The following is a 19254-nucleotide window of genomic DNA, read 5'->3' on the forward strand; positions in this document are numbered from 1 at the left end:
CTCCAGTTCTTCCTCATTCCTCTAGAATAGGGAACCTCACAGACAGACAGACCAGTCCAGATGTGCTGAGTCCAAGGGGGTGACAACTCCCTTGTCTGGAAGCCCACACTCCCCCCAAGGCAGCCCCACGTGCAGTTGGCCTGAAATCAAGGGGCCGTTCTGATTCTTTGTAATGTCACGGAATCAAGTGGCACCGTGACACTGCAGGGCCTCATGGAACCAAGGGAATGCAGAGACACTGTGGAATCTCATGGAACCAAGGGGCCAGAGTGACACTGAAGAGTCTCAGGGCACCCCCTGTGCCTCCCCAGAACTCCATGGAATCAAGCAGAGCCGCTGCCTCCCCCCCGCCGCCGCAGGGACCGGTGTCGCCGGCTCTGCCCCGCTTGGACACCTCTGGAGTCAGCGTGTTCTTGGGCAGCACCACTGATCTCAGACCAGAGATTTGCCCAGATTTGGCTTTGCCCCCTCTTTCCTTGGTTTGTTTTTTGTTCTTTGTTCATTCAGGGGGAAAAGGGGGAAGGCAGGCACGTGTTGATCCCTGTTTTGATTTGTTTACAAAAGGCAGTTGGGGCAGGGGGGCAGAGAGGAAGCAATTTCTCTCTCTGCTGTTCTTTGAACTGTTCTGTTGGTATTGCTGGTTTTGCTGCTCTATTTCTCATCAGTGAACTGCCACGGCCCGCGGGGGAAAGGAAAATGGGACCGGGCACTGCAAATCAGGGTCTTGACACAGCTGAGGTCTCGTGAAGCAATGCCAACTTTATTAGGACAAGCAGGGACTTACAGAGGGTTGAAACAGGGGCTGGACTCAGGATAGGGGAGGAGTAAAGGATTGACAACTCAGGGACTCTTGGGATAGGGCAACAGGGTAGAGATGGGCGGAGTCTGGGTGTCACCAGGAGAATGGGCCAATAGGAGCTACCTCTGCACTGCACCAAACAGCAGCCAATAGCAGGCAGAGGAGCGGGAAAACAGGGCAGAACAACAGGGTTTGGCGGGAAAACTGTGAGGGAAGAAGGAGACAATATGGAGGATATGATTTTTAAAACAACAAGCTGGGGTACATACAACACTAGAACAGTACAACAATAAACTGGGGAAAACTGGGGAAAAACTGTGAGTGCAATGGTAGTCACATCTGGTAAATAAACGTCTTTTCCAGTGTATTAGTGTCCATTCCGGTGTAGATTAGTCATCTCAGGGGTTATAGATCTGTCTCCAAGCCTGGTATTTCTGCCAGTCGTTTTCTTCTTCCCCAACAGTAAACTGTTATTTTTTTCACTTATACCTCTTTGTATTTTGTCTCCTTGTACTGGTGGGGAATAAAAGGGGAGTGAGTTAATTTGATTGGAGTTCCCACCTCAATAAATGTCTTTAAACCAGGACACATTGCTCAAGGGCTCTCTGAAATTTGGCATCATTCACAAAGGACTTGAAAACACATTTTGTCCCATTGTACAGAGAGATAATAAAGATGTTCTCTAGTGGTGTTCAAGAGATGGTCACTGAGGGATTTCACCAGGAAGTTGCTGCCAAGAGGACTTTGTACCATGGATTTTATTTGACACTCTTCATTCAGCCAACTTCCCACCCACCACATCTTCCACTTCTTCAGTCCAGCTCTCGCCAGTCTGGCCATAAGGAGACCACAGGAAACCATGTCAAGGGCCTCGATAAAGTCTGGGCACAAAACATCCCCTTCTATTCCCTCCCACAGGCGTTCTGCAATCCCTGCCTTGTCCTTCCCATGCCTGGCAATGGCTGCAGGAGGACTTGCCCTCTCCCCTTCCCTGCTGAGCCTGAGCAGTGTGGAACTCTGCCAACCCTCCTTGCTGCCCTGTTTGCAGACTGCTTCCATGTCTGCCTTTGCCAAGGCCCCAGGAAGCTCTGGGATGGCTCTGGCCTTTCCAAGGGTTTGGGAGAGGTCTCCCAGTGACACTGCCCAGCCTTCTCAACAGCCCTGACACCAAAACCTTTTCCATAGCCCACACTTCCAGCGGAGTGTCCAGGACACAACACAGGTTATCCTGCTGGTTCTGGAAAATGAGAATTGATTTCTTCCTCGAGGCCAACCCCTCCAACTGGATTTGAGTGCAGCTGAAAGGTTTCCTCAGTATTTTGCCCGGTGCCTCCCTGCCCTGAAGGTTTGTGGCCATCAGGCTGGAGCTGAGGGGCTTGGGCAGGTGCCTGAGGAGGGGGTAGAACAAGGGCTGTGTCCAACTGTGCCAGGAGGGCTGTGCTGGGCAAGGATGAGGAGGCTGCAGAAAACAGTGGCACTGGGGAGGGGAGAGGAGCAGCTGGAGAGACCTTGTGCCTGCCCACGCTGGGCAGGAGCTGCCCCAGGATGGCAGCTCTGAAGCACTCCCAGGATGTCCCTGTGAACAGGAGGGGAAGACTGGATCTGAAAATGGAACCTGGAAAGCAGAGAGCAGCAGTATCATGGTGACACTGCAGGAGAGTTCCAGCCCTGGAGCAAGGTGACAGAAGAAGTGACCCAGTCCATGCAGTGGCCTCAGAAGATCCCACAGCATCCTGGAGATGCTGGAAGGGAGCCCAGCTCTGCTTCACAAGTTCCCAGGGCCTGACCCTGCCTGTGCTCCAAGGGCTTCCAGCCCCCAGGACTGTGCTCAGAGAGCCCTCAGGCCTTACAGCGAGAAAGGGGCTCAGGAGGACAGTGTGGGAGTGGCAAGAGAGCAGCTCTGCAAAGACCAAGCACTGCTGCTCCCTGGCAGTGCTGCTGGGCTGGGATTATTGTCCCCGTCCCGTTTGCAAATACACCCTGTCCTGCAGTGTGCTGTCCTTTGGGAACAGCTAAGAAGAAGGGTCTTGGATAAAGAAGGCATTGCAGGGTCCTTTATTTTGTTTAAATAGTCAGAGAGCACAATTCACCATTTATACATCTCTGGGTCCAATTCAATGGGTAGATGCTAAATTAGAAGGCAGATGCAAAATAATATTTCATTGCACAGAAGATTATTGTGAGAACAATCTGATGACCTTCACGAAAAACCTGAGCAGGAAGGCTGGGCCATGAAGGAGTCCCACTCTGAATGCTATGCACCAGAAAACAGGCACTTTATTGCTCCTGAAAAGCATCCAGTCATCATTTTTCTCAGGGTGTTCTTGAGCTCTTTGTTCCTCAGACTGTAGATGAAGGGGTTCAGTGCTGGAGGCACCACCGAGTACAGAACTGATAGTGCCAGATCCAGGGGTGGGGAGGAGATGGAGGGGGGCTTCAGGTAGGCAAATGGGCCAGTGCTGACAAAGAGGGAGACCACGGCCAGGTGAGGGAGGCAGGTGGAAAAGGCTTTGTGATGTCCCTGCTGAGAGGCGATCCTCAGCACAGCCCTGAAGATCTGCACATAAGAGAAAATAATGAAAACAAACCCACCAAAACAAAAACAAGCACTAACCCCAATAAGGCCCAGTTCCCTGATGTAGGAGTGTGAGCAGGAGAGTTTGAGGAACTGTGAGATTTCACAGAAGAACTGGCCCAGGGCATTGCCCTGGCCCAGGGGCAGGGAAAATGTATTGGCTGTGTGCAGCAGAGAATAGAGAAACCAGTGGCCCAGGCAGCTGCTGCCATGTGGGCACAAGCTCTGCTGCCCAGGAGGGTCCTGTAGTGCAGGGGTTTGCAGATGGGAACATAGCGGTCGTAGCACATGATGGTGAGGAGGGAAAACTCTGCTGACATGAAAAAGGCAAAGAGAAACAGCTGTGCAGCACATCCTGCATAGGATGCAGGTGCCCTCTCAAAGCCCCCCCAGAGCGGGTTGACACAGGGGGGACACAGGAGGGTCCCCATTCCCAATCCATCCTGGGCCTGTTCTGCCCCCCTCAAACTCGGCTCCACCTCACAGAGACCCTCCCAGCCCCTCCCCCACTGCCCCCAATAACCAGGACTGGAAAGAACTGGGAAGCTTTACTGGGGTCACTGGGAGCAGCCGGGCGGAGGCAGAGTGACAGCAGGGGAGGGGGGGACACACAACCCCCCAAAATCCTCGCAGGGACGGGGTGGGTCCAGGTTGGGCCCGAAGCTCTGGGGAGGGGCTGTGGCTGCCACCAGCTCAGGAGCTCTGTGGGGAGAGAAAAGGGGGTGACACCGGGGTGGGGGGACAGGGGGGACACCGGGATACACCGAGACCCAGACTGGATCCAGCGGATCCCTGGGGTAGTTTAGTCTAGGCCTTCCTTGGTGAATCCAAGGAATCCCCCTGGGTGCCATCCTCCCCCCTTCAGCCCTAAGCCCCTCTCAAGACTCCGCCAGCCTGGCAGGGCCACTCAGTCACCCCTGGGGCAGCTCGGGGTGTCGCACTGGGGCCTGGGGCGCGGCAAAGGCCTTGGGAGAAGGTGCTGGAAGAGCTGTTGAGTGGGGAAAAGCTCTTGCTGGTCAGTGGGAGAAAGAGAAGAGGCAACAAAAGCCATGGTTTCTCTTAAGCTTGAGCAAATGTTATGCATTTAATGTGACTGAAGGGCTCACAGGTCAGGCTCTGCGGTGTGGGGACAGAAAAGGGGTGTCCTGGGGGCACGCAGGGCTGTCTGAACATGGGGCTCCTCGGGATGTCCCGAGGAGACACGAGAGCAAAGTAGGGCCTGGAGACACCCTGAGGGCAGCTGGGCGCCCAGGGCTGAGGCAGGCCTGTGTCCCCAGGGACACCCTGCCTGTTCCTGCCTGCGTGGTGGCTCCCTGGGACCTGTTGCTGGGGGTAGGTGCACTCCTGTCCTGTCCGGTCGCCGTCCTGATGGACACTGGCCCACCGTGGGCCACTCTGGCCAAGATCTTGGAGGACTTTGCCAACCTGCTGCAGTAGACAGTGCTTCCACTGCTCTGCAGAAGGCCCCCACACCCAGCCCATGTCTGTGAGTGACCACTAAAGGCCCTGGTCCCCTCCTGCCAGCCCTGCAGGCTCTACCGGCCCCTCACGGCTCTGTTTGCTCCTGCAGTCGTCCTCCAGGAAGGCTGAGTCAGAGGAATTGGCTGACGAGCCCGACATCGAGAGCCATCAGGGCTGTCCAAATGTGGGGATGTCCAGGCTACTGCTGGAAGGGCTCGCTGGGCTGTCGCAGAGAGCTGAGATGGTGAGCAGGGCGGTGTGAGGGGCAGCCCTGTCGGCAAACGGGGGCTGGGGCTGTGTGGAAAGCAGTGGCCTGGCCTGGCCTGGGACTCACAATGTGGGGTGACTGCTCCAAACGCCCTCCCTGCCATGGTGGGGCCTGGGGTGGCTGCCTGGGGAGCTTTCCTGGGGTCTGGGCAGGGCACAGGTCTGATGTCCTGTCCCAATTGGCAGGTTTTGGAAAGGTCGATGGGAAATCTCTGGATGGTGCACAGTGCAGTTTTTGCCTCCAGGGCAGCGAAGCCCAACCTGCAGCACTCATCGCTCGCCGTCCTCTCCTGCGCTCCGTTGCCCGGGACCCTCCCCCGCTCGGGCCCACGATCATTTCTGTGCCCAAGTTCCGCGCCCGCGCTCCCCTCAGTGCCAGAATGTTCCTGACTCTTTTCCCGGGCTCGCGGCGCTTCCTCGTGCCCAAGCGCCGCCACTCCAGCGCCGACCGCGGCTGTTCCCAAAGTGCCGGCCATGTGCGGGGAGAGCAGGAAGGCTCGGGGCGACTGAGTGCGGGGGCTGCCCTGGGCAGAGCTCCCCCTGTGATCCCAGGGCGCTCCCGGCGGGCAGTTTGGAGCCAGGCAGCCATTCCTGCGGGCTCTTAGAGCGGGAAGGGATCGCCGCTGGGTCACAGCCCACAGATGTGCCTGGGGAAGAGGCTGCCCTGGTAACACCACCGTGCACGGGCAGTGGGGGCCGCCCTGAGGGGAACCCCGCCATGGCACCGCCGGGGCCGCCCTACACAGCCGGGCTGCGGCTGCCCACACCTGAGGGGAACCCCACCATGGCACCGCCGGGGCCGCCCCGCACAGCCGGGCTGCGGCTGCCCACACCTGAGGGGAACCCCACCATGGCACCGCCGGGGCCGCCCCGCACTGCCGGGCTGCGGCTGCCCACACCTGAGGGGAACCCCACCATGGCACCGCCGGGGCCGCCCCGCAGAGCTGGGCTGTGGCTGCCCACACCTGAGGGGAACCCCGCCATGGCACCGCCGGGGCCGCCCCGCACTGCCGCAGCGAGCGGGGAGGGCGAAACAGAAAGGAAAGATTCCAATAAAGAAGCCGCCGGCAGGGCCCGGCACTGAACCGCCCCGCAGCGCCGGGGACGCGGAGTCGCGGAACCCTGTGCAGGAAATGCCCGCAGAGAACCGTCCCCCAGCACTGCCAAGGCCACCACTAACCCATGTCATCCTCCAACATGGAGACAGAGATGAGCAAAAGCAAGTGGAGCATCGCCAACGAGCTCCGCCTTGAAGAGAGACCCTGTGATGTGATCGTAACAGTTGATGGAGTGGAATTCAAAGCTCACAAGCTCATACTCTCTTGTTGCAGTACCTACTTCAGGTTAGTACTGGAAACACAAGGATTTATTTACAAGGGCCTGGAGTGACAGGACAAGGGGTAATGGCGTCACACTGACAGAGGTTTAAATTAGATAGTTGGAAAAACTTCCTCCCTGTGAGGGTGGTGAGGTCCTGGCACAGGTTGCCCAGAGAAGCTGTGACTGCCCCATCTCTGGAAGTGTCCAAGACCAAGTTGGATGGGGCTTGGAGCAACCTGGTCTAGTGGAAGGAGTTCCTACCCATGGCATGGGTTGGAATGGGATAATCCTTAAGGTCCCCTCCAACCCAGGCCATTTTGTGATTTTGTGATTCCTGTGGAAGCATGAGGGCCGTTCACCCTGGTGCTCCCTGTCCCCAGCCAGAGGCTTTATCTCCTTTTTCAAATCTTCTTGCTTCAAATCTTGCTTCAAATCTTCTTGCTTCAAATCTTCTTGCTTCCTGCCCCAGGCCCCGAGCTGAGGACGGAGAGCCCGGAGGACAAATCCCCCGGCAGACCCTGGTGGGAGAGGCCGTTTTGAAGGGCTCCCCGGCACAGGAAGGCAGCGGGGAGGAAAAGGGCCGGAGATCTCCCCGCAGGAGGGGCTCCAAAGCCAGCCCAGGGTGCTGTGAGGAGGAAAGACTCAGCCTGTGCCGGGAAGGCGGCCAGAGTTTGAGCCAGAGCTCGGACCTGGTGGAGCCTGAGCAGCCTCCCAGAAGGGAGAAGCCCTTCAGGTGCTTGGAGTGTGGAAAGAGCTTCAGGAAGAGCTCGCACCTGCTCCGACACCAGCACATCCACACTGGGGAGATGCCCTACAAGTGTGGGGAATGCGAAAAGAGCTTCAGGGACAGCTCCCACCTCCGCACCCACCAGCGCATCCACACTGGGGAACGGCCCAACATGTGTGAGGAATGTGGGAAAAGCTTCAGGCAAAGCTCCCACCTCCGCAAACACCAGCTCATCCATACCGGGGAATGTCCCAACCAGTGTGGAGAATGTGGGAGGAGGTTTCACACCAGCTCCAATCTCCTCCTGCATGAGCGGATTCACAGCGATGAGAGGCCCTTCCGCTGCACCGACTGCAGGAAGGGCTTCCAACAGAACTCCCACCTCGTCACCCACCCGCATCCGCACTGGGGAGATGCCCTACAAGATTGGGGAGTGTGGAAAGAGCTTCACCCAGAGCTCTAACTGGACGAGACACCAAGAGACCCACCAGTAAGTGAAGCCCTACCAGCGCCCCACCTGCAGGAAGAGCTTTGGCCACTCATTCCACCCCAAATGAACCCCCTGATGGTTCCATCCATCTCTAATTAGGAATTCTTGCTCTTGTGTCCCACTCCCCTCCCACTCAGTTTGGGGTCCCACCACCCCTTTATCCCCTCTGAACCCCCTTTTCACACCGACCGCCCCCTTCCCACCCCCCACTCACCCGAGAGCTCCTCGCCCGCAGCCGGGGGGGCTCCCAGCACCACCAGTGCCCAGAGAAGTCCCCCCAGAAAAAGGGTTGGGTGGGGTCCTGGGTGGGCTCTGAGTGTGTTTGGGGGTCCTTGGGGAGCTCTGGGAAAGCTTTTTGGGAAGTTCCCAGCACGTTTTGGGGTGAGCTGGGTGTATTATTGAGGGGCAGGTGCCCTCCCAAAGCCCCCCCAGAACGGGTTGACACAGGGGGGACACAGGGGGGTCCCCATTCTTGATCCATCCCGGACTCGATTCTGTCCTTCCCAAACTCAGCTCCAGTCACAGAGACCCTCCATGCCCCTCCCCCACTGCCCCCAATAACTGGGACTGGGGAGAACTGGGAAGCTTTACTGGGATCACTGGGAGCAGCCGGGTGGAGGCAGAGTGACAGCAGGGGAGGGGGGACACACGACCCCCCAAAATCCTCACAGGGACGGGGGGGGTCCAGGCTGGGCCCGAGGCTCTGGGGAGGGGCTGCGGCCGCCACCGGCTCAGGAGCTCTGTGGGGAGAGAAAAGGGGGTGACACCGGGGTGGGGGGACAGGGGGGACACCGGGATACACCGAGACCCAGACTGGATCCAGCGGATCCCTGGGGTAGTTTAGTCTAGGCCTTCCTTGGTGAATCCAAGGAATCCCCCTGGGTGCCATCCTCCCCCCTTCAGCCCTAAGCCCCTCTCAAGACTCCGCCAGCCTGGCAGGGCCACTCAGCCACCCCTGGGGCAGCTCGGGGTGCCGCACAGGGGCCTGGGGCGCGGCAAAGGCCTTGGGAGAAGGTGCTGGAAGAGCTGTTGAGTGGGGAAAAGCTCTTGCTGGTCAGTGGGAGAAAGAGAAGAGGCAACAAAAGCCATGGTTTCTCTTAAGCTTGAGCAAATGTTATGCATTTAATGTGACTGAAGGGCTCACAGGTCAGGCTCTGCGGTGTGGGGACAGAAAAGGGGTGTCCTGGGGGCACGCAGGGCTGTCTGAACATGGGGTTCCTCGGGATGTCCCGAGGAGACACGAGAGCAAAGTAGGGCCTGGAGACACCCTGAGGGCAGCTGGGCGCCCAGGGCTGAGGCAGGCCTGTGTCCCCAGGGACACCCTGCCTGTTCCTGCCTGCGTGGTGGCTCCCTGGGACCTGTTGCTGGGGGTAGGTGCACTCCTGTCCTGTCCGGTCGCCGTCCTGACGGACACTGGCCCACCGTGGGCCACTCTGGCCAAGATCTTGGAGGACTTTACCAACCTGCTGCAGTAGACAGTGCTTCCACTGCTCTGCAGAAGGCCCCCACACCCAGCCCATGGCTGTGAGTGACCACTAAAGGCCCTGGTCCCCTCCCGCCAGCCCTGCAGGCTCTGCCGGCCCCTCACGGCTCTGTTTGCTCCTGCAGTCGTCCTCCAGGAAGGCTGAGTCAGAGGAATTGGCTGACGAGTCCGACATCGAGAGCCATCAGGGCTGTCCAAATGTGGGGATGTCCAGGCTACTGCTGGAAGGGCTCGCCAGGCTGTCGCAGAGAGCTGAGATGGTGAGCAGGGCGGTGTGAGGGGCAGCCCTGTCGGCAAATGGGGGCTGGGGCTGTGTGGAAAGCAGTGGCCTGGCCTGGCCTGGGACTCACAATGTGGGGTGACTGCTCCAAACGCCCTCCCTGCCATGGTGGGGCCTGGGGTGGCTGCCTGGGGAGCTTTCCTGGGGTCTGGGCAGGGCACAGGTCTGATGTCCTGTCCCACTTGGCAGGTTTTGGGAAAGGTCGATGGGAAATCTCTGGATGGTGCACAGTGCAGTTTTTGCCTCCAGGGCAGCGAAGCCCAACCTGCAGCACTCATCGCTCGCCGTCCTCCTCTCCTGCGCTCCGTTGCCCAGGACCCTCCCCCGCTCGGGCCCACGATCATTTCTGTGCCCAAGTTCCGCGCCCGCGCTCCCCTCAGTGCCAGAATGTTCCTGACTCTTTTCCCGGGCTCGCGGCGCTCCCTCGTGCCCAAGCGCCGCCACTCCAGCGCCGACCGCGGCTGTTCCCAAAGTGCCGGCCATGTGCGGGGAGGGCGGGAAGGCTCGGGGCGACTGAATGCGGGGGCTGCCCTGGGCAGAGCTCCCCCTGTGATCCCAGCGCGCTCCCGGCGGGCAGTTTGGAGCCAGGCAGCCATTCCTGCGGGCTCTTAGAGCGGGAAGGGATCGCCGCTGGGTCACAGCCTACAGATGTGCCTGGGGAAGAGGCTGCCCTGGTAACACCACCGTGCACGGGCAGTGGGGGCCGCCCTGAGGGGAACCCCGCCATGGCACCGCCGGGGCCGCCCCACACAGCCGGGCTGTGGCTGCCCACACCTGAGGGGAACCCCACCATGGCACCGCCGGGGCCGCCCCGCACAGCCGGGCTGCGGCTGCCCACACCTGAGGGGAACCCCGCCATGGCACCGCCGGGGCCGCCCCGCACAGCCGGGCTGCGGCTGCCCACACCTGAGGGGAACCCCACCATGGCACCGCCGGGGCCGCCCCGCAGAGCTGGGCTGTGGCTGCCCACACCTGAGGGGAACCCCGCCATGGCACCGCCGGGGCCGCCCCGCACTGCCGCAGCGAGCGGGGAGGGCGAAACAGAAAGGAAAGATTCCAATAAAGAAGCCGCCGGCAGGGCCCGGCACTGAACCGCCCCGCAGCGCCGGGGACGCGGAGTCGCGGAACCCTGTGCGGGAAATGCCCGCAGAGAACCGTCCCCCAGCACTGCCAAGGCCACCACTAACCCATGTCATCCTCCAACATGGAGACAGAGATGAGCAAAAGCAAGTGGAGCATCGCCAACGAGCTCCGCCTTGAAGAGAGACCCTGTGATGTGATCGTAACAGTTGATGGAGTGGAATTCAAAGCTCACAAGCTCATACTCTCTTGTTGCAGTACCTACTTCAGGTTAGTACTGGAAACACAAGGATTTATTTACAAGGGCCTGGAGTGACAGGACAAGGGGTAATGGCGTCACACTGACAGAGGTTTAAATTAGATAGTTGGAAAAACTTCCTCCCTGTGAGGGTGGTGAGGTCCTGGCACAGGTTGCCCAGAGAAGCTGTGACTGCCCCATCTCTGGAAGTGTCCAAGACCAAGTTGGATGGGGCTTGGAGCAACCTGGTCTAGTGGAAGGAGTTCCTACCCATGGCATGGGTTGGAATGGGATAATCCTTAAGGTCCCCTCCAACCCAGGCCATTTTGTGATTTTGTGATTCCTGTGGAAGCATGAGGGCCGTTCACCCTGGTGCTCCCTGTCCCCAGCCAGAGGCTTTATCTCCTTTTTCAAATCTTCTTGCTTCACATCTTACTTCAAATCCTCTTGCTTCAAATCTTGCTTCAAATCTTCTTGCTTCAAATCTTCTTGCTTCCTGCCCCAGGCCCCGAGCTGAGGACGGAGAGCCCGGAGGACAAATCCCCCGGCAGACCTTGGTGGGAGAGGCCGTTTTGAAGGGCTCCCCGGCACAGGAAGGCAGCGGGGAGGAAAAGGGTCGGAGATCTCCCCGCAGGAGGGGCTCCAAAGCCAGCCCAGGGTGCTGTGAGGAGGAAAGACTCAGCCTGTGCCGGGAAGGCGGCCAGAGTTTGAGCCAGAGCTCGGACCTGGTGGAGCCTGAGCAGCCTCCCAGAAGGGAGAAGCCCTTCAGGTGCTTGGAGTGTGGAAAGAGCTTCAGGAAGAGCTCGCACCTGCTCCGACACCAGCACATCCACACTGGGGAGATGCCCTACAAGTGTGGGGAGTGTGGAAAGAGCTTCACCCAGAGCTCTAACTTGACCAGACACCAAGAGACCCACCAGTAAGTGAAGCCCTACCAGTGCCCCACCTGCAGGAAGAGCTTTGGCCGCTCCTTCCACCCCAAATGAACCCCTGATGGTTCCATCCATCTCCAAATTCTCTGATTCTTGCCTTCGAGGTGCCACATTCCCAGACATTCCCCCTATCCAGGTTCTCCACTTTGTTGTCCTTGGGATCCCAGATGTCCCCACTGTCCAGGCTTCCCCTTCTCCACGCGGCCCTCTCCAGGCTCTCAGGGCTTTTGCAGCTCCCCCCTCTCTCCAGCCTCTCCTCAACCTGTGCTGGGAGTTCCTCCATTCCAGGCTGTGCTTTGAGAACTGCATTGGCACCTGGAGACTCCCCAGCCCCCTCATGATCAGTTTGGGGGTCTCACCCTCCCCTTTTCCCCACTCTTCTGACCTCTCCCACCCATTTCTCATCACCCCCCAAACCTCAGTGCTCTTCCCCCTCCACTTTTGGGGGATCCCACTCCCCTCCCACTCAGTTTGGGGTCCCACCACCCCTTTATCCCCTTTGACCCCCCTTTTCCCACCAACTGCCCTCTTCCCACAACCCACTCACCCGAGAGCTCCTCGCCCGCAGCCGGGGGGGCTCCCAGCACCACCAGTGCCCAGAGAAGTCCCCCAGAAAAGGGGTTGGGTGGGGTCCTGGGTGGGCTCTGAGTGTGTTTGGGGGTCCTTGAGGCGTTGTGGGGAGGTTTTTGGGAAGTTCCCAGCACGTTTTGGGGTGAGCTGGGTGCTTTACTGAAGGGCAGGTGCCCTCCCAAAGCCCCCCCAGAACGGGCTGACACTGGGGAAACACCGGGGGGGTCCCCATTCCCGATCCATCCCGGGGTCGGTTCTGCCCCCCCCAAACTCGTCTCCACCTCACAGAGACCCTCCAAGCCCCTCCCCCACTGCCCCCCAATAACCAGGACTGGGGAGAACTGGGAAGCTTTACTGGGATCACTGGGAGCAACCGGGTGGAGGCAGAGTGACAGCAGGGGATGGGGGGACACACAACCCCCCAAAATCCTCGCAGGGACGGGGTGGGTCCAGGCTGGGCCCGAGGCTCTGGGGAGGGGCTGCGGCCGCCACCGGCTCAGGAGCTCTGTGGGGAGAGAAAAGGGGGTGACACCGGGGTGGGGGGACAGGGGGGACACCGGGATACACCGAGACCCAGACTGGATCCAGCGGGATCATATGTACTGGGATCATACTGGGATCAGACTAGGATCATACTGGCAGCAAGTGGTTCTACGCTTGGGGCAACTGGGAGCTACTGAGATCCCACTGGGAGCCATTGGGAGCAACTGGGACCATGCTGGGCACAACTGGGATCCTTTTGGGAGCAACTGGGCTCACAGTGAAGGCGGCTGGGGTCATACTGGGAGTGACTGGGAGCGTCCTGAGGGCAGCTGGGACCATGTTGGCGCAACACTCCCCCCAAGGCAGCCCCATGTGCAGTTGGCCTGAAATCAAGGGGCCGTTCTGATTCTTTGTAATGTCACGGAATCAAGTGGCCCTGTGACACTGCAGGGCCTCATGGAACCAAGGGAATGCAGGGACACTGTGGAATCTCATGGAACCAAGGGGCCAGAGTGACACTGAAGAGTCTCATGGCACCCCCTGTGCCTCCCCAGAACTCCATGGAATCAAGCAGAGCCGCTGCCTCCCCCCCGCCGCCGCAGGGACCGGTGTCGCCGGCTCTGCCCCGCTTGGACACCTCTGGAGTCAGCGTGTTCTTGGGCAGCACCACTGATCTCAGACCAGAGATTTGCCCAGATTTGGCTTTGCCCCCTCTTTCCTTGGTTTGTTTTTTGTTCTTTGTTCATTCAGGGGGAAAAGGGGGAAGGTAGGCACGTGTTGATCCCTGTTTTGATCTGTTTACAAAAGGGAGTTGGGGCAGGGGGGCAGAGAGGAAGCAATTTCTCTCTCTGCTGTTCTTTGAACTGTTCTGTTGCTATTGCTGGTTTTGCTGCTCTATTTCTCATCAGTGAACTGCCACGGCCCGCGGGGGAAAGGAAAATGGGACCGGGCATTGCAAATCAGGGTCTTGACACAGCTGAGGTCTCGTGAAGCAATGCCAACTTTATTAGGACAAGCAGGGACTTACAGAGGGTTGGAACAGGGGCTGGACTCAGGATAGGGGAGGAGTAAAGGGTTGACAACTCAGGGGCTCTTGGGATAGGGCAACAGGGTAGAGATGGGCGGAGTCTGGGTGTCACCAGGAGAATGGGCCAATAGGAGCTACCTCTGCACTGCACCAAACAGCAGCCAATAGCAGGCAGAGGAGCGGGAAAACAGGGCAGAACAACAGGGTTTGGCGGGAAAACTGTGAGGGAAGAAGGAGACAATATGGAGGATATGATTTTTAAAACAACAAGCTGGGGTTCATACAACACTAGAACAGTACAACAATAAACTGGGGAAAACTGGGGAAAAACTGTCAGTCCAATGGTAGTCACATCTGGTAAATAAACGTCTTTTCCAGTGTATTAGTGTCCATTCCGGTGTAGATTAGTCATCTCAGGGGTTATAGATCTGTCTCCAAGCCTGGTATTTCTGCCAGTTGTTTTCTTCTTCCCCAACAGTAAACTGTTATTTTTTTCACTTATACCTCTTTGTATTTTGTCTCCTTGTACTGGTGGGGAATAAAAGGGGAGTGAGTTAATTTGATTGGAGTTCCCACCTCAATAAATGTCTATAAACCAGGACACCTTGTTCAAGGGCTCTCTGAAATTTGGCATCATTCACAAAGGACTTGAAAACACATTTTGTCCCATTGTACAGAGAGATAATAAAGAGGTTCTCTAGTGGTGTTCAAGAGATGGTCACTGAGGGATTTCACCAGGAAGTTGCTGCCAAGAGGACTTTGTACCATGGATTTTATTTGACACTCTTCATTCAGCCAACTTCCCACCCACCACATCTTCCACTTCTTCAGTCCAGCTCTCACCAGTCTGGCCATAAGGAGACCACAGGAAACCATGTCAAGGGCCTTGATAAAGTCTGGGCACAAAACATCCCCTTCTATTCCCTCCCACAGGCGTTCTGCAATCCCTGCCTTGTCCTTCCCATGCCTGGCAATGGCTGCAGCAGGACTTGCCCTATCCCCTTCCCTGCTGAGCCTGAGCAGTGTGGAACTCTGCCAACCCTCCTTGCTGCCCTGTTTGCAGACTGCTTCCATGTCTGCCTTTGCCAAGGCCCCAGGAAGCTCTGGGATGGCTCTGGCCTTTCCAAGGGTTTGGGAGAGGTCTCCCAGTGACACTGCCCAGCCTTCTCAACAGCCCTGACACCAAAACCTTTTCCATATCCCACACTTCCAGAAGAGTGCCCAGGACACAACACAGGTTGTCCTGCTGGTTCTGGAAAATGAGAATTGATTTCTTCCTCGAGGCCAACCCCTCCAACTGGATTTGAGTGCAGCTGAAAGGTTTCCTCAGCATTTTGCCCGGTGCCTTCCTGCCCTGAAGGTTTGTGGCCATCAGGCTGCAGCTGAGGGGCTTGGGCAGGTGCCTGAGGAGGGGGTAGAACAAGGACTGTGTCCAACTGTGCCAGGAGGGCTGTGCTGGGCAAGGATGAGGAGGCTGCAGAAAACAGTGGCACTGGGGAGGGGAGAGGAGCAGCTGGAGAGACCTTGTGCCTGCCCACGCTGGGCAGGAGCTGCCCCAGGATGGCAGCTCTGAAGCACTCCCAGGATGTCCCTGTGAACAGGAGGGGAAGACTGGATCTGAAAATGGAACCTGGAAAGCAGAGAGCAGCAGTATCATGGTGACACTGCAGGAGAGTTCCAGCCCTGGAGCAAGGTCCCAGAAGAAGTGACCCAGTCCATGCAGTGGCCTCAGAAGATCCCACAGCATCCTGGAGATGCTGGAAGGGAGCCCAGCTCTGCTTCACAAGTTCCCAGGGCCTGTCCCTGCCTGTGCTCCAAGGGCTTCCAGCCCACAGGACTGCACTCAGAGAGCACTCAGGCCTTACAGCGAGAAAGGGGCTCAGGAGGACAGTGTGGGAGTGGCAAGAGAGCAGCTCTGCAAAGACCAAGCACTGCTGCTCCCTGGCAGTGCTGCTGGGCTGGGATTATTGTCCCCGTCCCGTTTGCAAATACACCCTGTCCTGCAGTGTGCTGTCCTTTGGGAACAGCTAAGAAGAAGGGTCTTGGATAAAGAAGGCATTGCAGGGTCCTTTATTTTGTTTAAATAGTCAGAGAGCACAATTCACCATTTATACATCTCTGGGTCCAATTCAATGGGTAGATGCTAAATTAGAAGGCAGATGCAAAATAATATTTCATTGCACAGAAGATTATTGTGAGAACAATCTGATGACCTTCACGAAAAACCTGAGCAGGAAGGCTGGGCCATGAAGGAGTCCCACTCTGAATGCTATGCACCAGAAAACAGGCACTTTATTGCTCCTGAAAAGCATCCAGTCATCATTTTTCTCAGGGTGTTCTTGAGCTCTTTGTTCCTCAGACTGTAGATGAAGGGGTTCAGTGCTGGAGGCACCACCGAGTACAGAACTGATAGTGCCAGATCCAGGGGTGGGGAGGAGATGGAGGGGGGCTTCAGGTAGGCAAATGGGCCAGTGCTGACAAAGAGGGAGACCACGGCCAGGTGAGGGAGGCAGGTGGAAAAGGCTTTGTGATGTCCCTGCTGAGAGGCGATCCTCAGCACAGCCCTGAAGATCTGCACATAAGAGAAAATAATGAAAACAAACCCACCAAAACAAAAACAAGCACTAACCCCAATAAGGCCCAGTTCCCTGATGTAGGAGTGTGAGCAGGAGAGTTTGAGGAACTGTGAGATTTCACAGAAGAACTGGCCCAGGGCATTGCCCTGGCCCAGGGGCAGGGAAAATGTATTGGCTGTGTGCAGCAGAGAATAGAGAAACCAGTGGCCCAGGCAGCTGCTGCCATGTGGGCACAAGCTCTGCTGCCCAGGAGGGTCCTGTAGTGCAGGGGTTTGCAGATGGGAACATAGCGGTCGTAGCACATGATGGTGAGGAGGGAAAACTCTGCTGACATGAAAAAGGCAAAGAGAAACAGCTGTGCAGCACATCCTGCATAGGATGCAGGTGCCCTCTCAAAGCCCCCCCAGAGCGGGTTGACACAGGGGGGACACAGGAGGGTCCCCATTCCCAATCCATCCTGGGCCTGTTCTGCCCCCCTCAAACTCGGCTCCACCTCACAGAGACCCTCCCAGCCCCTCCCCCACTGCCCCCAATAACCAGGACTGGAAAGAACTGGGAAGCTTTACTGGGGTCACTGGGAGCAGCCGGGTGGAGGCAGAGTGACAGCAGGGGAGGGGGGGACACACAACCCCCCAAAATCCTCGCAGGGACGGGGTGGGTCCAGGTTGGGCCCGAAGCTCTGGGGAGGGGCTGTGGCTGCCACCAGCTCAGGAGCTCTGTGGGGAGAGAAAAGGGGGTGACACCGGGGTGGGGGGACAGGGGGGACACCGGGATACACCGAGACCCAGACTGGATCCAGCGGATCCCTGGGGTAGTTTAGTCTAGGCCTTCCTTGGTGAATCCAAGGAATCCCCCTGGGTGCCATCCTCCCCCCTTCAGCCCTAAGCCCCTCTCAAGACTCCGCCAGCCTGGCAGGGCCACTCAGTCACCCCTGGGGCAGCTCGGGGTGTCGCACTGGGGCCTGGGGCGCGGCAAAGGCCTTGGGAGAAGGTGCTGGAAGAGCTGTTGAGTGGGGAAAAGCTCTTGCTGGTCAGTGGGAGAAAGAGAAGAGGCAACAAAAGCCATGGTTTCTCTTAAGCTTGAGCAAATGTTATGCATTTAATGTGACTGAAGGGCTCACAGGTCAGGCTCTGCGGTGTGGGGACAGAAAAGGGGTGTCCTGGGGGCACGCAGGGCTGTCTGAACATGGGGCTCCTCGGGATGTCCCGAGGAGACACGAGAGCAAAGTAGGGCCTGGAGACACCCTGAGGGCAGCTGGGCGCCCAGGGCTGAGGCAGGCCTGTGTCCCCAGGGACACCCTGCCTGTTCCTGCCTGCGTGGTGGCTCCCTGGGACCTGTTGCTGGGGGTAGGTGCACTCCTGTCCTGTCCGGTCGCCGTCCTGATGGACACTGGCCCACCGTGGGCCACTCTGGCCAAGATCTTGGAGGACTTTGCCAACCTGCTGCAGTAGACAGTGCTTCCACTGCTCTGCAGAAGGCCCCCACACCCAGCCCATGTCTGTGAGTGACCACTAAAGGCCCTGGTCCCCTCCTGCCAGCCCTGCAGGCTCTACCGGCCCCTCACGGCTCTGTTTGCTCCTGCAGTCGTCCTCCAGGAAGGCTGAGTCAGAGGAATTGGCTGACGAGCCCGACATCGAGAGCCATCAGGGCTGTCCAAATGTGGGGATGTCCAGGCTACTGCTGGAAGGGCTCGCTGGGCTGTCGCAGAGAGCTGAGATGGTGAGCAGGGCGGTGTGAGGGGCAGCCCTGTCGGCAAACGGGGGCTGGGGCTGTGTGGAAAGCAGTGGCCTGGCCTGGCCTGGGACTCACAATGTGGGGTGACTGCTCCAAACGCCCTCCCTGCCATGGTGGGGCCTGGGGTGGCTGCCTGGGGAGCTTTCCTGGGGTCTGGGCAGGGCACAGGTCTGATGTCCTGTCCCAATTGGCAGGTTTTGGAAAGGTCGATGGGAAATCTCTGGATGGTGCACAGTGCAGTTTTTGCCTCCAGGGCAGCGAAGCCCAACCTGCAGCACTCATCGCTCGCCGTCCTCTCCTGCGCTCCGTTGCCCGGGACCCTCCCCCGCTCGGGCCCACGATCATTTCTGTGCCCAAGTTCCGCGCCCGCGCTCCCCTCAGTGCCAGATGTTCCTGACTCTTTTCCCGGGCTCGCGGCGCTTCCTCGTGCCCAAGCGCCGCCACTCCAGCGCCGACCGCGGCTGTTCCCAAAGTGCCGGCCATGTGCGGGGAGAGCAGGAAGGCTCGGGGCGACTGAGTGCGGGGGCTGCCCTGGGCAGAGCTCCCCCTGTGATCCCAGGGCGCTCCCGGCGGGCAGTTTGGAGCCAGGCAGCCATTCCTGCGGGCTCTTAGAGCGGGAAGGGATCGCCGCTGGGTCACAGCCCACAGATGTGCCTGGGGAAGAGGCTGCCCTGGTAACACCACCGTGCACGGGCAGTGGGGGCCGCCCTGAGGGGAACCCCGCCATGGCACCGCCGGGGCCGCCCTACACAGCCGGGCTGCGGCTGCCCACACCTGAGGGGAACCCCACCATGGCACCGCCGGGGCCGCCCCGCACAGCCGGGCTGCGGCTGCCCACACCTGAGGGGAACCCCACCATGGCACCGCCGGGGCCGCCCCGCACTGCCGGGCTGCGGCTGCCCACACCTGAGGGGAACCCCACCATGGCACCGCCGGGGCCGCCCCGCAGAGCTGGGCTGTGGCTGCCCACACCTGAGGGGAACCCCGCCATGGCACCGCCGGGGCCGCCCCGCACTGCCGCAGCGAGCGGGGAGGGCGAAACAGAAAGGAAAGATTCCAATAAAGAAGCCGCCGGCAGGGCCCGGCACTGAACCGCCCCGCAGCGCCGGGGACGCGGAGTCGCGGAACCCTGTGCAGGAAACTGTCCTGCAGTGTGCTGTCCTTTGGGAACAGCTAAGAAGAAGGGTCTTGGATAAAGAAGGCATTGCAGGG

At 58.9% G+C, this 19254-nt stretch overlaps 1 protein-coding gene and 1 long non-coding RNA gene across 3 annotated transcripts in view; both read left to right on the plus strand.

Annotated features, from left to right (window-relative positions):
- Positions 1-19254, plus strand: part of LOC135406163 (uncharacterized) — a 396593-nt gene that overhangs the window by 241629 nt on the left and 135710 nt on the right. The gene's annotated exons all lie outside the window — the stretch shown is intronic.
- Positions 10607-19254, plus strand: part of LOC135406295 (zinc finger protein 135-like) — a 107811-nt gene continuing 99163 nt past the window's right edge. Inside the window, exons 1-2 of the mRNA XM_064640715.1 lie at positions 10607-10752; positions 11226-11639. Coding sequence (XP_064496785.1) covers positions 10607-10752; positions 11226-11639 — 560 coding nt within the window. The remainder of the gene's footprint in view (positions 10753-11225; positions 11640-19254) is intronic.

Source organism: Pseudopipra pipra, chromosome W (assembly GCF_036250125.1).
Source record: "Pseudopipra pipra isolate bDixPip1 chromosome W, bDixPip1.hap1, whole genome shotgun sequence".
Lineage (NCBI taxonomy): Eukaryota > Metazoa > Chordata > Aves > Passeriformes > Pipridae > Pseudopipra > Pseudopipra pipra.